At 41.1% G+C, this 22,885-nt stretch overlaps 1 protein-coding gene across 2 annotated transcripts in view; it reads right to left on the reverse strand.

Annotated features, from left to right (window-relative positions):
- LOC141803562 (uncharacterized) overlaps positions 1-22,885 on the reverse strand; it is a 78,416-nt gene that overhangs the window by 25,494 nt on the left and 30,037 nt on the right. For both annotated transcript variants that reach the window (XM_074687687.1, XR_012599575.1), the window contains exon 4: positions 6,227-6,293. In XM_074687687.1, coding sequence (XP_074543788.1) covers positions 6,227-6,293 — 67 coding nt within the window. Of the gene's footprint in view, positions 1-6,226; positions 6,294-22,885 lie in introns of those variants that run through there.

Genomic DNA, 22,885 nt, shown 5'->3' on the forward strand with positions numbered 1-22,885 from the left:
ATCAACCTCATAAGTGGATCCAGCTAGGCAATGAGCGCGTGCACGCATACAAGGCGGAGCCCGCTGCATCTGACCAATCGCGAACATGGAGCAGTCTGGAGCGTCAGAGCAAGCCAGAGAGAGAAGGACCGCGTACTTCACACAGGAGGAGCGGGAGGTGATCATGAGGAAGCATAATGAGCTGAAACATGTAATTAACGTCAAAAGCAGCACCGTCGCCGCTGCTTAAGCATGGAAGGAGTGCTGGCAGAAAATTGTCTAAATGTCTAAAAGTCTAAATGCGTAAGTGTAGTGGTGCAGTGCAAATAAAATATTTTGTGCCATTATCATCCTGAAATAGCACTGTTCACCATGCACTTTTACAGTAACATGCAACATACCTAATTTATTTTTTAGATGAATTTATTCATTTGTTCATTCCTATCGTGTTTACATTTTTTGTGTGATATGTAGCCCACATGAGCCCTACATGAATTCCTGTTACAATTTTAATACAGACAATAAAATATTGTCATGGAACAGAAATGTTGGCAGTGAAGATCTTATTACGGCAATGAGAGTTCTTCATTCCCTTTAACTACCTGTAGAAAGTGTCATATACTACCAACCCCTTCCTGGAAAACTGGTAACTTTCATAAAGGTGGTCATCCAAAAAAGAGAGTGGGTTGGGCTCCGATGTCCACGGGATCCATTAAGAATGGACGAGCCATTTTTTCATGAGGGCTCATTGGTCAGTGGGCGGGGTTTTAATAGTCCGTGAGTTCAATCTGGAACCTAACCTGCCCCGGACCAGGTTAGCCGTTCAGCCTACGTTACCATGGAGACTCGCCTCGCTGAGGAGTGATCCCGTGTTGTAGAACAGGGAATCCGAAACCTATCGTCAAAGCTACCTCACTAGGCAGTAATCCTGCTTCGTAGAACAGGGCCCAGGTCGAATCTTTTACCTAAACAGACTTTAACTGTCGACTCACCTGGGCCATTGATTTCACCCGAGGAAACACTGGAGAGTTTTGCCCTGGTTGACGCGAGGACGCTTGGTCAAGTTTTCTCCCAGGTAAAGCCCACAACCTGCCTTTTAGACCCAATTCCCACACCATTTTTTAAATCATTTTATGGCTTCTTTGAGGAACAGCTGCTGTACATTATGAATTGCTCTCTTCAGACAGGTGTTTTTCCTTCTTCTTTTAAAATGGCAGTGGTAAGGCCCCTCCTGAAGAAGAGCAATTTAGACCCCAATGTCTTAAAAAACTATCGGCCTGTACCCAACTTACCGTTTTTAAGTAAAGTTTTAGAAAAGCTTGTCATTAACCAAGTAAATTATTTTTTAATTCAGAATAATATCTTAGAGAAGCATCAGTCTGGTTCTAGGTTGAATCACAGTACGGAGAAGGCTCTTGTAAAGATTTTAAACGATATCAGGTGCAATTTAGATAACCATAAACTCACAGTCTTGGTGCTGCTGTATCTGACTGCTGCCTTCGATACAGTAGACCATCACATTTTATTAAACAGACTGAAGCACCTAGTTGGCCTCTCCGGTACTGTTTTGAATTGGTTCAACTCTTACCTGACTGATCACAGCTTCTTTGTAAGTTTGGATACACGTTCCTCAGGAACCCATGAGATAAAGTGTGGGGTCCCCCAGGGGTCAATTTTAGGTCCAACTCTTTTTAATCTTTGCTGCTTCCCCTGGGGGATGTCATCAGGAGGCAGGGCATCAGCTTCCATAGTTATGCTGATGACACGCAGCTGTACATCGCCGTGTCTCCTGATGACACAGGGCCTATTGATGCCCTTTTTAAATGCATCTTAGATATAAAAGTCATGGATGGCAGCAAATTTCCTACAACTCAACCAGGACAAAACAGAAGTTCTAGTCATTGGCCCTGAAGGCCAGAGAGAGAAACTTTTACCAAAACTTCAAGGTCTCAAACCAACAAATTCTGTAAAAAATCTGGGCGTGATTTTTGACTCTGAGCTTTCTTTTATGCCACAAATCAAGAATGTAAGATCGGTTTTTATCATCTCAAAAATATAGCCAGAGTCCGCCCGTTTCTCTCTCAGGCCAGCACGGAGGTGTTAATGCATGCTTTTATCGCTTCTTGTTTAGATTATTGTAATGCCCTGCTCTCTGGTCTTCACAAAAAGACAATTTCCAACCTCCAATTATTACAGAATTCAGCCGCACGAGTGCTGACGAGGACCAGAGAGCGGGAACATATTACTCCAGTCTTAAAATTGCTGCATTGGCTCCCTGTGCGTTTCAGGATCGATTTTAAGGTTCTTTTAATAGTTAATAAATGTCTTAACGGCCTTGGGCCTTCTTATTTATCTGACCTGTTTTTACCGTATCAGCCCTCACGGACCCTGAGGTCCTCTGGCACTGGCCTTTTAACCATACCAAAAGTTGGAACTAAGACACACGGGGAGGCGGCTATTACTTATTATGGCCCCCGATTGTGGAACAGCCTGCCAGAGAATCTCAGGGCTGCAGAGTCTGTTGATATTTTTAAAAAATGGCTTAAAACTCACCTTTTTAATCAAGCTTTTACTTGATTTAACCAAGTTAATTTATAATTTGATTACTTATTGTTTTATTGTATTACTGTATATCTTCTTCATTCTTTTAGTCAAACTCTTAAAATGGTAAAAATGGACTTGAGCTTATATAGCGCTTTTCTAGTAATGGACCACTCAAAGCTGCTGTACACCACAGGTCACACTTACCCATCCACACCCATTCACTCTCACATTCACACACTGATGGATCCAATCTTTACTATGACAGCTATCCATCAGTACATTTAACACAGTCACGCCCTTGTCGTATCCATTCACACACCACTGACGCAGCAGTGGGAGCAACTGGGGGTTAAGTGTCTTGCCCAAGGACACATCGCCATGTGTCGCCCAGAGCTAGGCTTGAACCTGCAACCTTCCGATCACCGACCAAGCGCATTCTCCAACTGCGCCACCGACGCTCTTAGCATTTCATTCTTAATTTTTCATTTCATTTGACTTATCCATTATGTTATTTTATCTTTCTTCTTACATTTTTATTATTGTTTTAGTGTGATGGTTTTTAGCTCCAGTGTTTCCTTGTAGGGGCTCTCCGCACTGGGGGCTGCTCCTGGCCCACTTCTGGAGCTGCTGCCAGGGGACGGCTTCGCCTGCATGGCTATAGGCCACTGCATTGTGTTGTGGGGCCTCATGTCTGTGCGGGGCGGGGAAGTCTCCGGCTGCACTCCTTGTGGGCCGGGAGCCCTCCTCAGTGTGGATAGCCCCCAAAGGTAGCTTATTCCTTACCTCAGTCCTCAGTGCTCAGCCATGTCTCTCTCTCCCTTCTCTTTACAGTTAGTATGCATGTGTATGGGAGTAGGTGTGTATGTGTGTTTGCCTGCGAATGTGTGTCTGGATTTGTCTTTTACTTATGTTGTTTTTAGCCTGTGAGGCACTTTGTGTTGCTTTTAAAGCATGAAAAGTGCCCTATAAATAAAGTTTGAGTTTGAGTTTGGGGAGTGGACTCCTGACATTTAAATGAAGTATACCTAGGCCTGACCTAGTTCTGAATTCATCAGGAGTACTGATGTTATTCAGAACCAGGCCTGAATTCAGGTTGACATTGCCTGACAGCAGTAGTAAGAGCAAGAAGAAAATTCTTTGCTTGACATTTCGTGATGTCACAAAAACAAGACTTTTTGGCCTCCTAAGATCAAGAGAGGAAAGTACTGTAGTAGTAAAATAATTCATCAAAAATTAATTACACCACAGAAGCTGATTAAAAAATTTGAAATACAAATCAAAACAAAATGTCAATGACAGCCTTGACAGCTCAGCAGGGGCCAAGGACCAGCTGTCAGTGATTGAGCTGAGTAAACACAGAGGTGGGCGGAGCACCTGATCAGGTACACCGCCACACACGTGGAACACCGATCCAGGGATAAGCAGAAGAACCACTAACAGTACCAGCACTGAAGTCATTGTTATTGATTTGGGCATCATAACAGATGTTTGTGTTTTTTTGCTCGTGTTCATGCAGTGATTTTGTTGTGTTCAGGGTCAACTCGGGAGTCAAATATTTCTTCCCTAGTCCTGACAGCGGACCAGGCCATGAACCCTTGATCTAGAGACTGTATCATTTATCTAGTCTGTAATCTAACTGTAATCTAACACATTCGTCATCAAGAGACTATAATATTTATTCAACCTTCATCTTCTATTAAGACGTTATTCTGATTTCAAAAAAGTCAAGGGGCACATTTTTAACCCACTAGCTGATATTTTTACTTGCTACCAGCAAAGGAGACCTCATTTTTGTCTCTTAATATCTTGAAATAAGACTCTTTTCCCAGTCTGTAGGTTTAGGTAAACAGCTGTGTCTTGGTTGGTTTATAGCTGTTTGTTTTAAAATGATGATCAGAACAGTGCTCTGCTTTGGGATATTTCTTTATAACCTAACACTGCTTTAAACTCCATTCCTGAGATTCCTGGATGTTGTGGGTCTGACGTGGTTGCCACGACTTTGCAACATCACTAGACATCGGGGGCAGTGCCTCTGGATTGGCAGACTTGGGTGGTGGTCCCTCTTTTTAAGAAGGAGGACCAGAGGGTGTGTTCCAACTACAGGGGAATCACACTCCTCAGCTTCCCTGGTAAGGCCTATTCAGGGGTACTGGAGAGGAGGGTCCGTAGGATAGTGGAACCTCGGATTCAGGAGGAGCAATGTGGTTTTCGTCCTGGCCGTGGAACTGTGGACCGGCTCTATACCCTCAGCAGGGTCCTATAGGGTGCATGGGAGTTTGCCCAACATGTCCAAATGTGTTTTGTGGACTTGGAGAAGGCATTCCACTGTGTCCCTCGGGTGTCCTGTGGGGGAGTTCTCCGAGAGTATGGGGTATCAGACTGCTTTTTGCGAGCCGACCGTTCCATGTACAACTGGTGCCAGAGCTTGGTCCACATTGCTGGCAGTCAGTCGGACTCATTTCCAGTGAGGGTTGGACTCTGCCAGGGCTGCCCTTTGTCACCAATTCTGTTCATAACTTTTACAGACAGAATTTCTAGGCGCAGCCAGGGTGCTGAGGGGGTTCGGTTTGGTGACCTCAGGATTGGATCACTGCTTTTTGCAGATGATGTGGTCCTGTTGCCTTCATCAAGCCATGACCTTCAACTTTCTCTAGATCAGTTTGCAGCCGAGTGTAAAGCGGCTGGGATGAGAATCAGCACCTCCAAATCTGAGTCCATGGTCCTCAGCCGGAAAAGGGTGGAGTGTCCTCTTTGGGTTAGGGGTAAGATCCTGCCCCTAGTTGAGGAGTTTAAGTATCTCCGGGCCTTGTTCACAAGTGAGGGAAGGATGGAGCGAGAGATCAACAGGCGGGTCGGTGCAGCGTCTGCAGTAATGCGAACTCTGCACAGGTCTGTCATGGTGAAGGGGGAGCTGAGCCTGAAGGCTAAGCTCTCTGATTACCAGTCGATCTTTGTTTCCACTTTCACCTCTGGTCATGAGCTTTGGGTAGTAACCAAAAGAACATGACCACGGGTACAAGCGGCCAAAATGAGCTTCCTCTGTAAGTTGGCCAGGCTCTCCCGTAGAGAGAGGGTGAGAAGCTCAGCTATCTGGGAGGAGCTCGGAGTAGAGCCGCTACTGCTATGCATTGAGAGTACCCAGATTAGGTGGCTCGGGCATTTGATGAGGATGCCGTCCAGATGCCTCCCTGGTGAGGTGTTCAGGGCACGTCCCACCAGAAGGAGACCCTGAGGCAGACCCAGGACACGCTGGGGAGACTATGTCTCTCGGCTAGCCTGGGGATGGCTCGTGATCCCCAAAGAAGAGCTAGAGGTAGTAGCTGGGTAGGGGGGGAGTCTGGGCTCCCCTGCTTAGGCTGCTCCCATACGCAGCAGAAGATGGATGGATGGATGGATGGATGGATGGATCAAAACACTATTCAGATTCCCAGTTGTAAAAGATCTTGAACACCACGTATCACTTTCCTTACACTTCCCAACTAAGCCATATTATGTGTTGGTCCGTCACATAAAATCTTTATACAATACTTTTTAGTGTGTGTGTATGTGTGTGGTTTTTTAACTTGAGGCATTACACTGTAACGTGAGTGTTTCTCAGCATGTCTGACCATGATGCCAACGACCAGTTTCTTTGGTGAAGTTTGAAATGTTGAAATTTTTTTCCCTCGAAAGGAAATGATGTCATAGGCAAATGGATGGATACCTGTTTCTTCCTTCATCACTTCCTGCTCACACTGATGGCTGCTCAGGTGTGTTGGGCATCTCTGGGCCTGAAAGAGGAGGAAGGCTTTTAGAGAAGACGAAGACATCTGAAGGATTGTTTTCAGAGAGCTGCTCATCTGCACTTAATATAATTCTTGGTTTTCCAACCTCATATGTTCATATCACTAAAATACCACAGAGAAACCAAACTGTTTTGAAATAAAATTTATTAGCATTTTAACTTGAAACCATGGGTATGAATCTATAATGCAGTGTTGCTCTTTGGTGAGCTCAGGGCTGGAACATGACACTACGTTTATTCTTCTGTGAAATCACATTCACCTTGGTGTTCAAACTTCGCTGCTCTCATGCTGAAGGCATATGTTGGGTTTGTAGTACCACACATGAAGTGTTTATCATGGGTTAGGCTCAGTGGACATGACCAGAGTAACTCCCCCCACTGGTTTACACACTCTTGTTCGCCTCAGAAATAGTGGAAAAAAAGAGTCTTATTTCGAGGCAAGTCTGTTAAATGAAATAATAAGGTATAAACCTGAGCCTGTAATCACAAAGCTTCTCAGAGTCCTCTCAGAGCACTCCTAACTAGTGTTGTCACGTTACCAAAATTATGATTCATTACGATACCTGCCTAAAAAATTTCGATACCAATACCATGGCAAACCTAAAACATCAGAATATTAATATAATAAGCAGCTTGAAAGAAAGGCTGCCCCAAGTGAGTTTCTGATATCTGTTTGTGTGTCTGTGGGGCTAAGGGAGATTTGTAAATTGTGCCAACATTTCACACACACACACACACACACATATACACACACACACACACAAAGTTTTGCAGAATGAATTCCTGTAGGGAGAGAGAGAGGGTGAGAAGATCGGCTATCCGGGAGGAGCTCAGAGTAGAGCCTGCTGCTACGCGTTGAGTATGGGGTGCCGTTTGTAAAGCAAACCCAGAAACATTTTGTCACATTTAGCTTCAAACCATGTGCGATTTTTTGTTAAATGTAAATATTAAATGTCACACGTAAATGCGATATACATGTAAATCTAAATGTTAAATCTAAATCTAAATCTAAATGTTAAATCTAAATTGAAATTTAAATATTAAATCTAAATGTTAAATCTAAATCTAAATGTTAAATCTGAATCTAAATGTTAAATCTAAATCTAAATGTTAAATTTAAATGTTATATCTAAATCAAAGGGCTCTAATTTTGTAGACCAGGCGCAGGCGCACCTGCCCTGCACCGGCCTTCGCCGTGTGCACAGGGCGTGACCGGTGCACTTTGCAAGTTTCCTGCAGTGCCAAGAGAGGCGCAGTCAAGGCACAGAGGAGCACAGAGGAGTGCAGAGCTGCGCGTCCACGCCTCCCTCCAGGCAAATAGCAGAGAGGGAGGAGAAAAGCCGTGAGTGGGTTTAACACAGCCGAGCGCTGTTTTCATCAATCAAATGAGCGCCTCTCCTCGCCTTTAAATGCCCTGCGGTCAAGGCGCAGCGTCTGATTGGTCTGACTGTTCTCCAGCACCGCGGAAACAGTGCTGGTAGTGGAGACAGTCAGAGCCGCTGTGCCTGCAGCAGGAAAATGGACAGCAGGGCTCATCAGAGGACACGATGTGTGTGTGTGCCAGCTCCCGGGACAGATTTAACCTGTTCCTTTGTCATTAATAGGAGTACAAAATTGAGAGACAGTTACACAGCTGGCTTATCCATTCAGAATACTTTTGATCCACCTGCACTCCTGGTTTGTCATCGCCAAATAGCAGAACCTTTGGTGATACACTGTATACTCTCCTGGTGTCTCCACCTCATCCTCCTTACAATAATGTACTCCATCTTTTTAGATCATGTTAAAAATTAAAGACTAAAACAGAGAAATATGGGAAATCACGGGTAAATCCTGAGTGACAAACATTTATTTTGTCTCTTTTTTCTTCGTCTTTTCTCCCCCTCTTTTCTTTGAATTAAATGAAATGACAGAACCAGCTATATACTATGTATCAGATGTTAAGGTTGTTTATTGTTTAATTGTAAGATGTGCATCAAACTTCCAGCTGCCGTCAGGTTAACTTTCCATTATGACAAACGGCTTTAATCTGACATCAGATGTGACAGGACAGTTAATATAGATAGAAATGTATATGCTGGTTCAGACAGTTACATTAAATAGCGATTGCTGTGATTGTTTACTGCATTAAAATGTGCCTGACACCCTGGAAACCTGCCTCTTAGGCTTTGATGACATGTGCGCACATGTGCGCCTGTCACCAAATACAGCTGCGTGGGGTGCGCTCCCCCGTGCCCTTTTGGCACAAAATTGTCACTGCGCCAACATGAATCTAATGACAACTCCCCCTGGTGCGCAGTCACACCCATCTCTGCGCAGACAGTCTACCAAATTGTCAAATTGGCAGCACACAGTGGTGGGCCGCACGGAATTAGCACTGTGCAGGCTTCGCCAGGCTTGCGCCCCCTGCGCTGGGCCACGAAAATTAGAGCCCTAAATGTTAAATTAAAATGTTAAATCTAAATCTAAATGTTAAATTAAAATGTTAAATCTAAATCTAAATGTTGAATCTAAATGTTAAATCTAAATCTAAACGTTAAATCTAAATCCATATCTAACTGTTAAAATATTAAATCTTAATCTAAATGTTAAAACTAAATCTAAATCTAAATATTAAATATAAATGTTAAATATAAATATAAATTTTAAATCTAAATCCATATCTAAATGTTAAATCAAAATATTAAATCTTAATCTAAATGTTAAAACTAAATCTAAATCTAAATATTAAATATAAATGTTAAATATAAATATAAATTTTAAATCTAAATCTCTCAGACGCAACTAAATATATAGCTCATATGCAAATTGAAACTCGCGGTAACAGGAAGTACCAAAATAAAGGCTTAAGGAACTACCATTGTGGTGTTCAACATGTTATCATGCAGTGTCAGAAATAAATGGCTGCTAGCACAGCTGATTGAGAGAATCTGATCTATTTAATTGTGGTGTTTTAGAGGAATTAATTAAAATGATATATATCGCACAAAATTTTGAGGACTGGTATGGCTGAGAGCATAGGAAGGGCTGTTCTGGCAGCCCTAAGACAATTTCTTACGGCGTCAGCTTCATCGCCTGCTGCAGAGCAACCCCACTCGGTCAGTGTTTCCAAGCATGACAAAATTACTGTAGACGACCTTAGTTGGCCCATTCGCTAAAGTTCCCTTAATGCTTAGCATATCTGCTTTGTCTGTTATTGCTAAGCATGTAACAACTAACTAACTAAACTAACATATTTCTCTAAGGTAAGAGCTTTAGTTTATTTAAGAAGATGTGCTTGATCACCGGGTTGAGTTTGGTGCCACTACAGTTTACAATAATGCAGTTAGTACAGTTGTTGTAGACGTAACATCTCTAACTATACCCAAGTCTACAAGGGGGGGGAGTCCGAAGTTGTCATTTGGGGAGTATACCGTGCGGTATGGTGTCTCTGTGGAGGAGGTGGACGGTGTGGCTGGTGGTCCTGGCAGCCTGCAGTGACATAAACAACATGCTTGAGCTAATGCAAGGCAATTTGGAAACACTGACCAAGTGCGGTTGCTCTGCAGCAGGCGATGTAGCTGACGCCGTAACAAATTGTCTTAGGGCTGCCAGTCCGCACCTGTTTTTTTGCACATGGTTTGAAGCTAAATATGACAAAATGTTGCTGGGGTTTTTTAAGCATGCCCTGCTTTACAAACTGCGCCCCATAGTTGAGAGGACCCAGATGAGGTGGCTTGAGCAGGACACGCTGGGAAGACTACGTGTCTCGGCTGGCCTGGGGATGGCTCGTGATCCCCCAGGAAGAGCTAGAGGAAGTAGCTGGAGGGGAGGGAGTCTGGGCTTCCCAGCTCAGGCTACTGCCCCGCCACCCTACCCTGGATAAGCAGAAGAAGATGGATGGATGGATGAAGAATAATTCAACTAAAAAGAAAACCAGAAAAAAGTAACTGTTGTACAGGCACGAGCAGGTAAAATTACCCTGCCAGACTTTAAAAGCCATCTATTGTTTTCATGCTCCGCACACTGTATTTTAGCCAACACTGTGTGTGTTGAGACACTGAAAAGCATACTTTTAACATGAATACCAAAAGAAGAGTGTACCCGTGTTGTTTAAGCTCTTTCACAGATGCAACACTCTAGTGTCTCCTATATGTTTCTATCATTGTTAAAGAAAAAAAAAAAAGCTACTTGTCACTTATTTAAACTGTGTCAACACCACACAGCTCTGTGACTCAGGGCTGCGTGTGCTCCATGTAGCTCATGTATTTAATACGCTGATTATTTGTAGCAGTGGTGAACTAGTTTGCTGTCACAAAGTATTTGACAGTCATTTAACTTTTGTTTTTGGGCATGTCGTTTGAATCTGTCATTCTTGCTCTTTCAGGAGGTGAGGATGCTGAACGGTGAGGCGTTTGTAGTGTTTCCTCCGTGTATGTCAGTGATAAGCTTTACAGACGGGCTTTGAAACTTCTATTAGCTTACAAAGCTGCCCCAGCTGTCGGCTTCATTAGTAAAGTAATGGCAAATTTCACTCCGTGCACTGGCTTTTTCAACAAGCTGCGGCCGTTTCACAGGAGTGCTGAAACTTGAAGCTGTGTCTGTAACTGAGTCAGTACGTTTGCAAGCAGCATAAGAAATCCAACTGTGATGTAGTCAGCACAAGATCGGATATTTAACATGCACGTTAACAACTTCATTGGACTGAAAACGGCCAAGCATCGACATGCGAAGCAAATACTGGCTCACTGTCTAACTTCACAACAACACACACACTGGAAAGAGAGCAAGTCTCCGCCCACTCCTGACAGAAGAATGAGTACCCAGCTCGGTGGCTGCAGACTATTGCCTGAGTCAAACTGTCTGATTCAGCCAAAAAAATGCCTTGGAGTATTGATACTTAAAACACATGGTATTGTTTACTTTTTTTGAAACAGGGAGTATCGATACTATCTCAGTATCGGTATATCGTGGGACCCTACTCCTAACTCAGCCTAAAAATTCCTAGCAAGGAGTATTCACTTAAGAGTGATTCAGGGAGTTTCTGAGAGTAGGTCTGAGTAACATAGGGACAGAAACTTTGATCTTAGTGGGGAGGTGTGGTTCATCCCATTGCTAGGAATGACGTTGTCTCTAAAAGCTGTGATTGGTGGGTACAAAAAAACGGACAATTGGACACAAGTTGATAAAGACTCGACTCGAGTTGGACTCGAGTTGCACATTTGAAGACTTGCAACTCAATTCAACTTAAGGGTAAAAACCTTGAGACTCAACTTTATTTAAAATACAATGACTTCAGACTTGGCTCAACTTCAGACAAGCTGAGTCCGACAACTCGTATAATGTTCACCACGCTATGGGTTCACACTTTTATTGATTGATTAATTAGAGATAGGTGTGTAGCGAGATCACAAGTACGCAAGCAGCCAGTAGGCATAAACAACACAGTGCAGTTGTTAGCTAATAACGACAACTACCCCTGAGCCTATTATCAGTTCTGTTGCTCCCATAGTAGTACAGTTTGTGTTTAAAAAGTTCCACTCAAATGGAAAAAGGAGAAACGCAAGATATGGGAGGCTGAAATAAACGAAAAAGAGGAAACAACGTCCAACTTTATCGGCCATTTAAAGACTGCACATTAAGCCAAAGAAGTGAAACCAAGCTAACACTATTAAAAGTTTGTGCACATGTGCATGTGTGTGTGTTGATGATATGTTTGTTGATTTTTTTATTGATATTGTTGCTAATAAGACAAACAATTTTACTCACCAAACAAACGTTATTATGGGCTGCTGTAGCCTATGTTACTGCACAAATAGTAATGAAGTATTTTCTATTCTAAATAATATCCATCCATGGTAGCAAGCCCCCATCTTCCGGCACTTGAACACTTTTCATAGCATACATCTAGTCGTGACTCGTCAGCAGAGAAAATAACTCCCACACAAAACCTTTATTCCTTCTCATTTAGCTGCCAATACATTTTTCCTCTAGCTATAGGTTAGTCCACTCTGTTATTCATTTGGAAGATGGATAAAGGACCCTAAAGCTAAATTTGTGCCTGATGATAAATGACAGAAAAAAAATATTATTAAACCTCTCCAGTATAACACAAAAATATATGGTTTAATCAATGCAGAGTTGCGAATTAATCTGCATGGTTGACATTTACTTTAGGAAGAAAAGGTTTCTCTCTTCAAGCAATAAACCTGATATAACCGTTGACGGGACTGCACAAAGGCGCAACAGTTAGCACTGCAGCCTCACTGCAAGAAGCTCACCGGTACGATTCTCAGCTTGCCAGGTGGGCCTTTCTGTGTGGAGTTTGCATGTTCTCCCTGTGCATATGTGGGTTCTCTCCAGCTTATTCCCACAGTCCAAAAATATGCTTATCAGGTTAATTTGTCACTCTAAAACTGTTGGTAGGTGTGAGTGTGCGCTTGAAAGGTTGTCTGTCTGTCTGTCTGTCTGTGTCAGCCCTGTGATTGACTGGCGACCAGTCCAGGGAGTCCCACCACTCGCCCAATGACAGATGGCATGGGCTCTAGCCACCTGGGACCCTGAACAGGACAAGCAGTTCTGAAAATGAATGAATAACCATTGACTCCACTTGACAACCTTGTGACTTGAGTCAACTTGAATTGAAAACCTTGTGACTCGACTCACTTGGGACTCAGATCGGAGGGACTTGTACAACTGTCTGCAGAAAAGGGAACAAGACGGGGGGAAAGAGCGCTTCATACTCCAAGTAGGGAATGGACAGTAAAATCAACAGATCATAACTCAGATTGTATTCAGAAATGTGTAATGGGGATTAACTTTATGATGAAACTCTGAAGCAGAATTTTATCTGCTCATTTTCTAGACTGTTTAGGGAGTGGATTGCAAGCTAAACAATTGTCTCACATAGTAGAAACTGTGTCCTCCATCCTTAAAGTCCTCTTCCCTCCTCCCAATATTTTTTCACCTTAGGAGCTCTCTTACTAGGCTAAAGATATTTTGTGAATAACTTTTATCTTACCAAGGGAAATTCTGAGAAAAGTCTTAGAAAATACGAAGAATTTTAAGATTTTCTAAGAATGACGTCACTAAAAGCTACTTTCAGCTGTAGGATGGTTTGTGAATACGGGCTCTGATCTATCACAGCGACAATGCATTTCTGCTTTAATTTTGCCTCTTTTATCAAGTTATGACAGAGAAACTCAAATAAAAGAACAGGTGCCTCTCTCAGCAGCTTTCCTTTTTAAGAATGACTGTTTTTCACCAGTGATCGGTGGTCACTGTAGCCACGCCCCGGCCCCTGGCATATACATTGATGCTTAGATGTGGCCCAGCAAAGAGTTGGTGCTTGCTAAGCACTAGTTTTGAGCACCTTGAACTAGAGCTTTGTCTGTTACACAAAGAACCAGTGCTAAGTCAGGCACTGGCCTGGAACTAGCACCAGCACCAGTTAGGTCAAGGGGTATTAGGGCACCCCTTGTGAAGCTTGATAAACCATTGTAGTCCTCAGTCTTCTTGTTCCTAAAATCCTAGCAAATCTGTAGGTTTGAGGGATGTTCCCAGTGTTGTCATGAATAAAATAGGGGAGACTGGGGACAGTTGCAACAAGGGATGGTTGCAACAAGCCTTATTTCTCCAATCAGAAACATGCTAGAGTGATGACACTCACACTGCACATGCTCAGTTAGACCCTCTACCCACCAAGAAGAGAGAGGCCATATTGAGCATCTGGTCCTGCTTCTATCAATTAAAGTTGTTTTGGAGGTATGAAAGTAGTTTTTTTTATGAGCTGTGTTTTTGTCATACTGTCCTGACCTTATGTATGAATGAATCCAAACCTATCTAGTTTGAATCACTGTTTGTTGACTATTAAATGACATGGTGAGCATGTGTCAGTGTCAATGTGGCTAGCTAGCACATGGCGTTTTGTCATGACTGGTACCATGGGGACTGTTGCAATTTTTGCAACTGTCCCCATGGTATTAGGTTAGTCATATTAGAAGTGACCACACAACCAAATTTTTAAGACTTTTAGTTCAAAATAGGCAATATTAATATATTTTATTGCTCATGATGAACAGAACAGGCAATCGGATGGAGAAACAAATGCTAACGATAAACAGAATAATTTCCCAAATAACTTGTTAAGCAAAAATAGGCAATTGGTTATTGTGGTATGTTGTATGTGTTATATAAACTTGTCATATAGTGAATGAATCATCTAAATAGAGAAATTGTAAAAAAAAAATAAAAAAAAATAAGAAATTATTCCATTCTTTTTGTCCCAAAATGCAATATTGAGTTTTTATAGCTTCAGTAACATCTGCACATTGACTCAAGGTAGGCCCATGCTTTAGACAAAACAAAACTAATTAAATACCTTAAAGCTGTACAGAAAAGAAAAATGAATTTGAGCCCACTCTGGGTCATAACATTAGTATTTGTCCTATTTAGATAAAACACTGGGGATAATTTGTGAAAAATTAATGTTTTTTTATATGTTGCAACCGTCCCTGATCTGTGTTGCAACTGTCCCCAGGTTTGGGGTCAGTTGCCCCAGGTTTGGGGTCAGTTGCAACGTCTGAATTCCTCTATTCAAATGAATATTGTGATGAATGTGTTATATGTAGCCATCTTTAAATGGTATGGGCATTTAGCAGACAGATGTAGGTTTAATATGTAAAGATTTGGTGAGACTAGTCCAAATATTCTCCGAGTAAGTAAGAGTAATGTAAAAAGTGTTGCAACTGTCCCCAGTCTCCCCTACAATAAATGACATCTGTTGTCTTCCCCTTTGGGAGTGATTTGTCTGTTCCAAATGTTTTAGACTCCTCTGTCTGGATTGACTGTGGACTGTCTCTTTCTATAATGGTCCAGGTGTGTCCACACGCTGAGACTACAGTTTTGTTACCCGCCCTGACCTTGGCTGCAGGTCTCCCTGTCCTCTGCTTCGCATATGTCTGTCTTTAGCTGCACCATTTTCACACAACAACTCTGACACAAAACTACAACAAGATTAAACATGATTATCTCTTGGATTTGACCTGGCTTTTCTCTAATAAACTGCTTAAGTTTGACTTTTATCCAACCAATCAATTTAATGTTTGTACACTGTTTAAGCCCACATGTATGACCAACTCCCTGGTGCTGAGATCTAGGAGTCTGGAAAATGAAATTGATTCTCATTTTCAAAATTTGATATCAATTCATAAAGTCCAAGGATCGATCTTTGAATTTAATAAAAAAAAAATCCCTTTCACAGCCGGATATCAGTTTCAGACTGCAGCTGCTCCACACAGAGTATTCCATTCCTGCAAGTCAATGTGGGGTATTCATACAATAGAGTGCTGTAAAAGTTGGTTTTAGGTTGAATATTGGTAAACCGTTGCTAGGCGCTGCCCAAGCAGCTGCCTGTTGCAGCAGCTCTCTCGTCCTTGTCCATTTCTTGTAATTTTTTTCGTCTCTTTTTCGTCATCTTTGTATTTGGAATGGATCATCACTTTGTATGGTTCATTGTCGGTCACGGACACCAAACTCTTTGTGGCTTCGGCAATATTTTTTACTATTTTTCTCCTGTGTTTGTCTGAAGATCCTACATGTAACCATGGCTGCATTGTTTACATGCGAAATTAGCTGTTGGCAGCCTGTAGCATGTCAATGCTAACTAGTGTAGGGCTTGATGATTTCCCTCGAGCTGAGGAGGAGGAGGTGTGGACGACGTGCTGGTTCTCGGATGTGAGCTGGGAGGTGACGACGTGGACCTGTCCTTCCATCCATTGTTGTTGGGAACGTGGGATCTAGCTCCGGGGGATGGATGAGCAGGCCCAGCTAACCCAGCGGCATCGTGCTGTTCACAGACGTGGCTGACGCAGCTGACATCGGACGCCGGCCCCACATTGGAAAAGCTTCACCTGCTGTGAGCAGACAGGATCCAGGAGACAGAGACTGAACAGACTGCTGGGGAGGCTCAGTCCTGGACCCTGTGGAGGTGGAGACTGGCTGGGATGGAGAGTGATGGACGAGTGGTGGACGGGATGTCGTCATCTAATTTCTTATGGACCTTTCTGCACTTTCTATACTCTTTCTTACTTTTGTTTTCTTAAATGCTGCGGTGACTCCTGAATTTCCCCTCGGGAATAAATAAAGTATTTTCTATTTCTATTTCTATTTCTATTCGACGCACATTCAGTGCCAACCGACCGGTGCACTCTCACTCCTCCTGCCCAGGAATGGCGCCAGCAGCACCCTCGCTGTCAACTTTGTGTGTTAAAAACAAGGAACCATCACTGTATTACCCATTACAATCCCCAGTTTTTCTTCAATAGCTTCCATGTCATGAGACCTGAAAAATGATCTTAAAAATTAGCAGTGTCTTGGAACAATAAAAAACACCACTTTCTATCTCTAATTTGTCTTTTGAAAACCTTTATGGATAAGTTTTAAGCCAAATTTGAACTCCTTTCTTTAATAGCTCTTAAGTCACTGGACTAATAATTCTGAAACCAATCTTGTCAAATGACATTGTCTTAAACAATGAGTGACTATTTTTTTTATCTCCAATTTGTCATCAAATTTTTTTAGATACATTTTAATAAAAATATGCACTCTTTTCTTCAATAGCTCCCATTTCATGTGTGCAATTGTCCTGAAAATTATCTGAAAAAAAAACAGCAGTGTCTTGAAACAATAAGAATACCACTTTTAATCTCCAATTTGTACTCCAAAACATTCATGGGTAAATAAAGGCCAAATTTTGACTCTTTTTTTTCAATATCTTCCATGTCATGGGACCAATTATCCTGAAAATGATCTTAATAAACAGTAGTGTCTCGTAACAATAAGACACACCAATTCATCTCTAATTTGTAATCCAAAAAATGATGGTTGAATTAAAAGACTTATTTGGACTCTATCCATCCATAGCTTCCATATTATGTGACCAATAATTCTGAAATCAATCTTGAAAATACCAGTGTCTCAGAGCAATGAGACACTACTATTCTTTTTCTCTCTAATCCATACTCCAAACAAATTTATGGTTAAAGAAAAAAGACGAATTTCAACAACTTACTTCTATAGCTTACATGTCATGTGACCATTTATCCTTGAATTGATCTTGATAAATAGCAGAGTCTCGAAACATCATGACACAAACCGTTTTATATCAAACTTGTACAGTTAAAACAAAAGCCAAATTTCTAATCTATTCTTCAATAGCTCCCATGTCATGTGACCAATTATCTTAAAAATGATCTTGGCAAAAAACAACACTTTGGAACAATATAACCGCGTTTCCACTAAGCAGACTGGTTCGGTTCGTCTCGGTACGGCGCGCTTTTTGCAGCGTTTCCACTGACTCATCCCAGGACAGATTCCTAAAAACAGAGACGAGCCAACCTACGTTTTTGGTACCCTTTCATATGGGTGCCAGACTGAACCGATCCGCTCTCGGAAGGTGGAGCTACAACACTGCAGACCGTTGATTGGTCAAAAGCATCATCACTTACCCTGACAGCAGCTGCATTTCTCCTGGCGGCACACAGTCTTCTCTGAAACAAAGCTTGATTGCACTTTGTAACAGAGAGCTACATACAATCACAGCGAGGATGAAATGCTGCATGTCTTCCATCCGTACTGTCCTAAACCGTACTGAACTGAACCCTAACTGCTTGGTGGAAATGCAGCTTCAGACACACCACAATTTTACTCCAATTTGTGCAACAAAAAAATAATGGATAGACTTAAAGCCAAATTCCAACAGGTCCTAGTCTTGTCACCAATTTTCCTGAAAATAACTTAAAAAAAAGTAGCATTTCAAAACAATCTGACACTTTACTTTTTATCTCTAATTTGTCCTCCAAAAACATAATGATTGAATTAAAAGCCAAATTTTGACTGTTTTCTTCAACAGCTTCCCTGTCATTTTACCAATTATCCTTAAAATGATTCTGAAAAAAAATGGGACACTAAGACACAGTCCTTTTTATCTTTAGTTTGTTCTCCAAAAAATGTATGGATAAATTAAAGCCAAACTAGGAGTCTTTTCTTTGATAGATTATATGTCGAGCGACCAAGTATTTTGAAATCAGTCTTGAGAAGTAGCAGTGTCTCCACACAACAAGACACAACACTTACTGGCTTTTATTTGTCCTAAAAAAAAAAATTGGATGGATTTTGAGCCAAATTTGGACTCTTTCCTCTATAGCTTCTTTGTCATGCGACCAATTATCATGGCATTGATCCTGAATAATAACAATACCTCAAAACAATATGACACACAACCTTTATCTATAATTTGTGCTCCAAAAAAAGCATGGGCAAATCAAAAGCTAAACAAGGACCTTTTTTCTGCAATAGGTCCCATGTCATGTGACCAATTATCCTGGAATCAAGCTTGTATAATAACAATACCTTGGAACAATAGGACACACCACTTTTTAATTCAATTTCAGGAAAAATGGTCAAATGACATGGAAGCTGAAAAGAGATGATGAAAGAGTCCAAATGTTGCTTGAAACTGATCCAATTTTTTTTCAGAGGGCAAATTAGAGATAAAAAGTTTTGTGTCTCATTATACCATAGTGTTATTGTTATTTAAGATAATTTAGTAATTGGTCAAATGTCATGAAAGCTTATGAAGAAAGAGTCCAAATTTGTATTTTTACATTACTGTATATTTTTTGGGAGTACAAATTGAAGATAAAAAGTGGTGTCTCGTATTGTCCCGAGGTGCCGTTATTATTCAAGATCAATTTTTAGGATTATTGGTTACATGACACAAGAGCCATAAAATTTGGCTTGAAATCTATCCATAAATTTGAAGATAAAAAGTGGTGTGTCTTATTGTTCCAAGATGTTGTGATTATTCAAGATCGGTTCCTAGATAAGTGGTCACTTGACATGGAAGCTATTGTAAGAAATTAGTACAAATTCTGCTTTTGATTCAACTGTAAATCTTTTCAAGTGCAGATTAGAGATAAAAAGTGGCGTGTCTTGTTCTGAGACACTGCTATTTCCAAGATCATTTTCAGGGAATTCAATGACATGGAAGTCATTAAAGTAAAACTGCCTCTTAATAATAATGGATTTTATTTATAACACACTTTACATTCGTGAACAAATCTCATAGTGCACTTTGGGGATTTCAATCTGTAATTTATTGAGGATCCATTGTTTCAACACCCAAAGTTGACAGTGACATTGCTAGGTAGATTTAACTGCACTGCTGCTGCCATTACTGCGTATGAAGAGTGGGAGGGCACTGAATGTCTGTTGAATATCCAACCTAAAACCAATTTCACCATGGTATATAATAGCTGTATTTCTCACAGCGTGTTTTACAAGGTTATATGAAGTGCAGATTATCCCAAGATGCATCTGGATCAGCACATCTCCTCACGCTGTCCCCTGCTACGTCAAACTTTAGTTCATTAGGAGATCATAACTTTGACAAACAGCCATTTTAGCATGACAAACTTTCTTTAACATTAGTTACATTTGATCAGAACTGCAGAAAGGCAGCGTCAAACCACCTATTTCAGTGTTTGTCCTGCTCCTATGGAGCCAAAACTGCCAAAATTAAAAATAAAAGTGAGAATAAACAACAAAATTAAAAAACATATACATGAGTAAATAAATAAAAGTTAAAATGAATACAATAATAAATGTGGAAATAAAATTAAATTTCAATGAATAAGTAAATAAAATCACGCTCATATTTACTGTATGTTGCAGACACTGTCAGCATGAAATACAGAAGGAAATGTTACTCAAACGAGATGGAGGCTCTAATTGTGTCTTGGGTTGAACTGTTCGCCCACTGGTTGATGAACAAGTGAGTGCAGAAATGGACTAGATGTGCCTGTTAACAGCCACAGTGAGAGGAAACCCCCACACGACTCTCAATAGCTGCATCTACAGTACAACTTTATGCAAAATCAAAGCAATATTTCTGAAGTTTCAATAAAGTATAATTGCGCCTTGCCAGTGCTTCCATTACAACTAGAATTGTGCACAACTTGAGTAAAATAAAACGTAATGTCCATTCAGACCCTGCACTGATGATGATGCTGATTGATTAATATTAGTTTTTTTATTCATTGGTCAAACTGTCGACTGTTATCACGCCAACTCAAAACAGGCAGGAACAAAACACTGAATGAAAACCAACATCCAGCTCTCTCAACTCACACACATCTCCGCCCCTCCCTCCTGCTCTATTCTTACCCATACCAGTCAGCACTCCTGTTTCCTGTGGGAGTCTCACGTTTTTTTAACCCTCTCTCCTGCTGTACTCCTGATTTGGAATTTCTTTCAAAATTTTATGTTGATACTGTAACGGACCAGATAATGGGAATGAGAATTTCAAGGCTCAGTGAATGCAACATCCATTATCAGCAGTTCAGCAGGCAATGTCTGTGTGCTCTGTTGTTTCTTGGGAGAGTTGAGGGATGCACTTATCCAAAGATTAAATACAGAGCCAAGCGTTACTTTTATGTCCTGGTTAACCACTCACAGCCTTCCTGATGACTTTTGACTGATGCAGGTGAATGAAGCAACTGGAGGATGGGAGGATGCAACTTAGGAGCTTTGACACCCACCCCCTTCCCCATTTGAATATCATTTCCTTCTGTATTTCAAGCTGGCAGTGTCTGCCACATAATATTAATAAATATGAGAGCAGAGCACTTTTATTTTCTTATTTATTAATAATTAATTATATTTCCACCTTTATTTTTGTGTTTATTTTCTACATTTATTTATTTATATACATATGTAAATATTTTTTTATTTTTGTTTTTATTTTCACTTTTAATTATTTTTAATTTTGGAAGGCACCCATGTCAGAGTATGAGAAAGCAGCAATCTGTCAATCCCCATCAGCTGACGCCCTTGCGAACTACAGCTAATGGGGCCAGCCTGTGAGCTAGTTCAGGCAGACAACTCAAGCTGCACTGCTATGCACATACCAAGTGTTCACACGTCATAACCATCTTGCTATCACACTCTCTGCTTCTCAATTGGGCGGTCTATTTAAACCAGGAGTCTCCCATCCCTCTCTGTCTGTCAATGCCTGGCTGCTGTATGTAATGCTGCATGTTCTTTCGCCCCCACCACCACACCAGGAACCACCTGCAGGCTCCAGGGGGATTGCGTTCGGTACGTTTTGCTCATCACTCCTTAATGTTGCCATGTAAACTTACTGTGAGGAGTGATGAGGCAGGAGCCTGGACACCAAACATAAAATATATTTGCTGCTAAATAAACAATTCAAATGAGTTGTCTGACTCAAATGTGCTTGCGCTAAACGATAAGCTGCATCGTGTTAAACGCTGGTGTTTTTTAACAGGTGGTTGTTAGTTACTAGGTGTTCAGTCTAATTCTGAGGGTCTGAACAGGAGATATGACTTCATTGTGTGTCCCCGTACTGATCCACTGAGAGCTGTCAGCTGCTTAATAAACACACACAGTGATAGGAAGGGTGCATTTAATTTGTTCTCCCAGTCTGCCCTTTTTGTGGAAGGATGTTGTTTTCACAAGGGAGAAAAATGATGGGTTTTTTTGTTGTTGTAAATTTGATTCTATTCAGTGTAATTGTGAAAAAATGTGCTGTTAAACACAACCTTGGTGGCAGGGAGAAAAATAACCATTCAAAAACTAAATTTTGCATAGTTATTAAAATTAGATGGGTGGAGGCTGCAACAGCAAACTAAGGAAAAGTTCCTGGGTTAGGAACAGAGTATGACCAGAATGAGAGGCTGTTAACAAGGACTACAAACATATGAACTAATAAAAAGATTAACAGCTTTCATGTTTATCCGTGGAACCTTAAAGATCAGCTAACTGTGCCTGAACTTAAGCATTCATATTTCTGTTACTTTGTTTATGAAAACTAAATTCAGTTTATTCACAGTGTACGAATCTGAGAAGTCTGCAGGGGGGATGAACACTAGCAGTAGAGATTCTCACCATCCCTGTGTCTGTGTGTAACATGGTTCCTGAAAGAGCAAACAGAAATCTGAAATCCGAACACCTGCCAGACCCCAGCTGCTACAGCTATTAACAGTCTTACCACAGCCATGGTCACCGCCATCATATCAGTGGGCTTCATGAAGCCCAATGCGCACACACAAATTTGTGCCTAAATCGTACATTTGAATGTTCAACACACAAATCTGCGATTCATCAATACTTTCTCACATGAATTTGTTCGATGACTATTTTTCTCAGAAAATGTAAACAACTCAAGTTTAACTAAATGCACAACAATTTCAGACTACGTTCTGTAAAAGAAAGAAGTCTTTTATATTCAATAAAAAAACTGTCAATTGACTAAATGTATGTATTGTAAATGTAATCTAATAACCATGAGTTTGACGCATATTCACACTCATCATACATAGAATATCAGGTCTTAAATTAAATACTTAGTTTTACAATTCAAAACACTACAATGTACATTGTAAAATGTCACAGTTTTGATGATAATTAAATCGTTGGGTAAAGATGAACTGGGGTGTGGTAATATTCTAACTACACGTTGCATGCCCATTAATCAATGATGCACTTACACACGCACAGTGGAGAGAAGAAAATTGG

Source organism: Halichoeres trimaculatus, unplaced genomic scaffold, assembly GCF_033239565.1.
Source record: "Halichoeres trimaculatus isolate MK-OKI-2021-1 unplaced genomic scaffold, fHalTri1.1 fHalTri1_scaffold_2, whole genome shotgun sequence".
Taxonomy (NCBI): domain Eukaryota; kingdom Metazoa; phylum Chordata; class Actinopteri; order Labriformes; family Labridae; genus Halichoeres; species Halichoeres trimaculatus.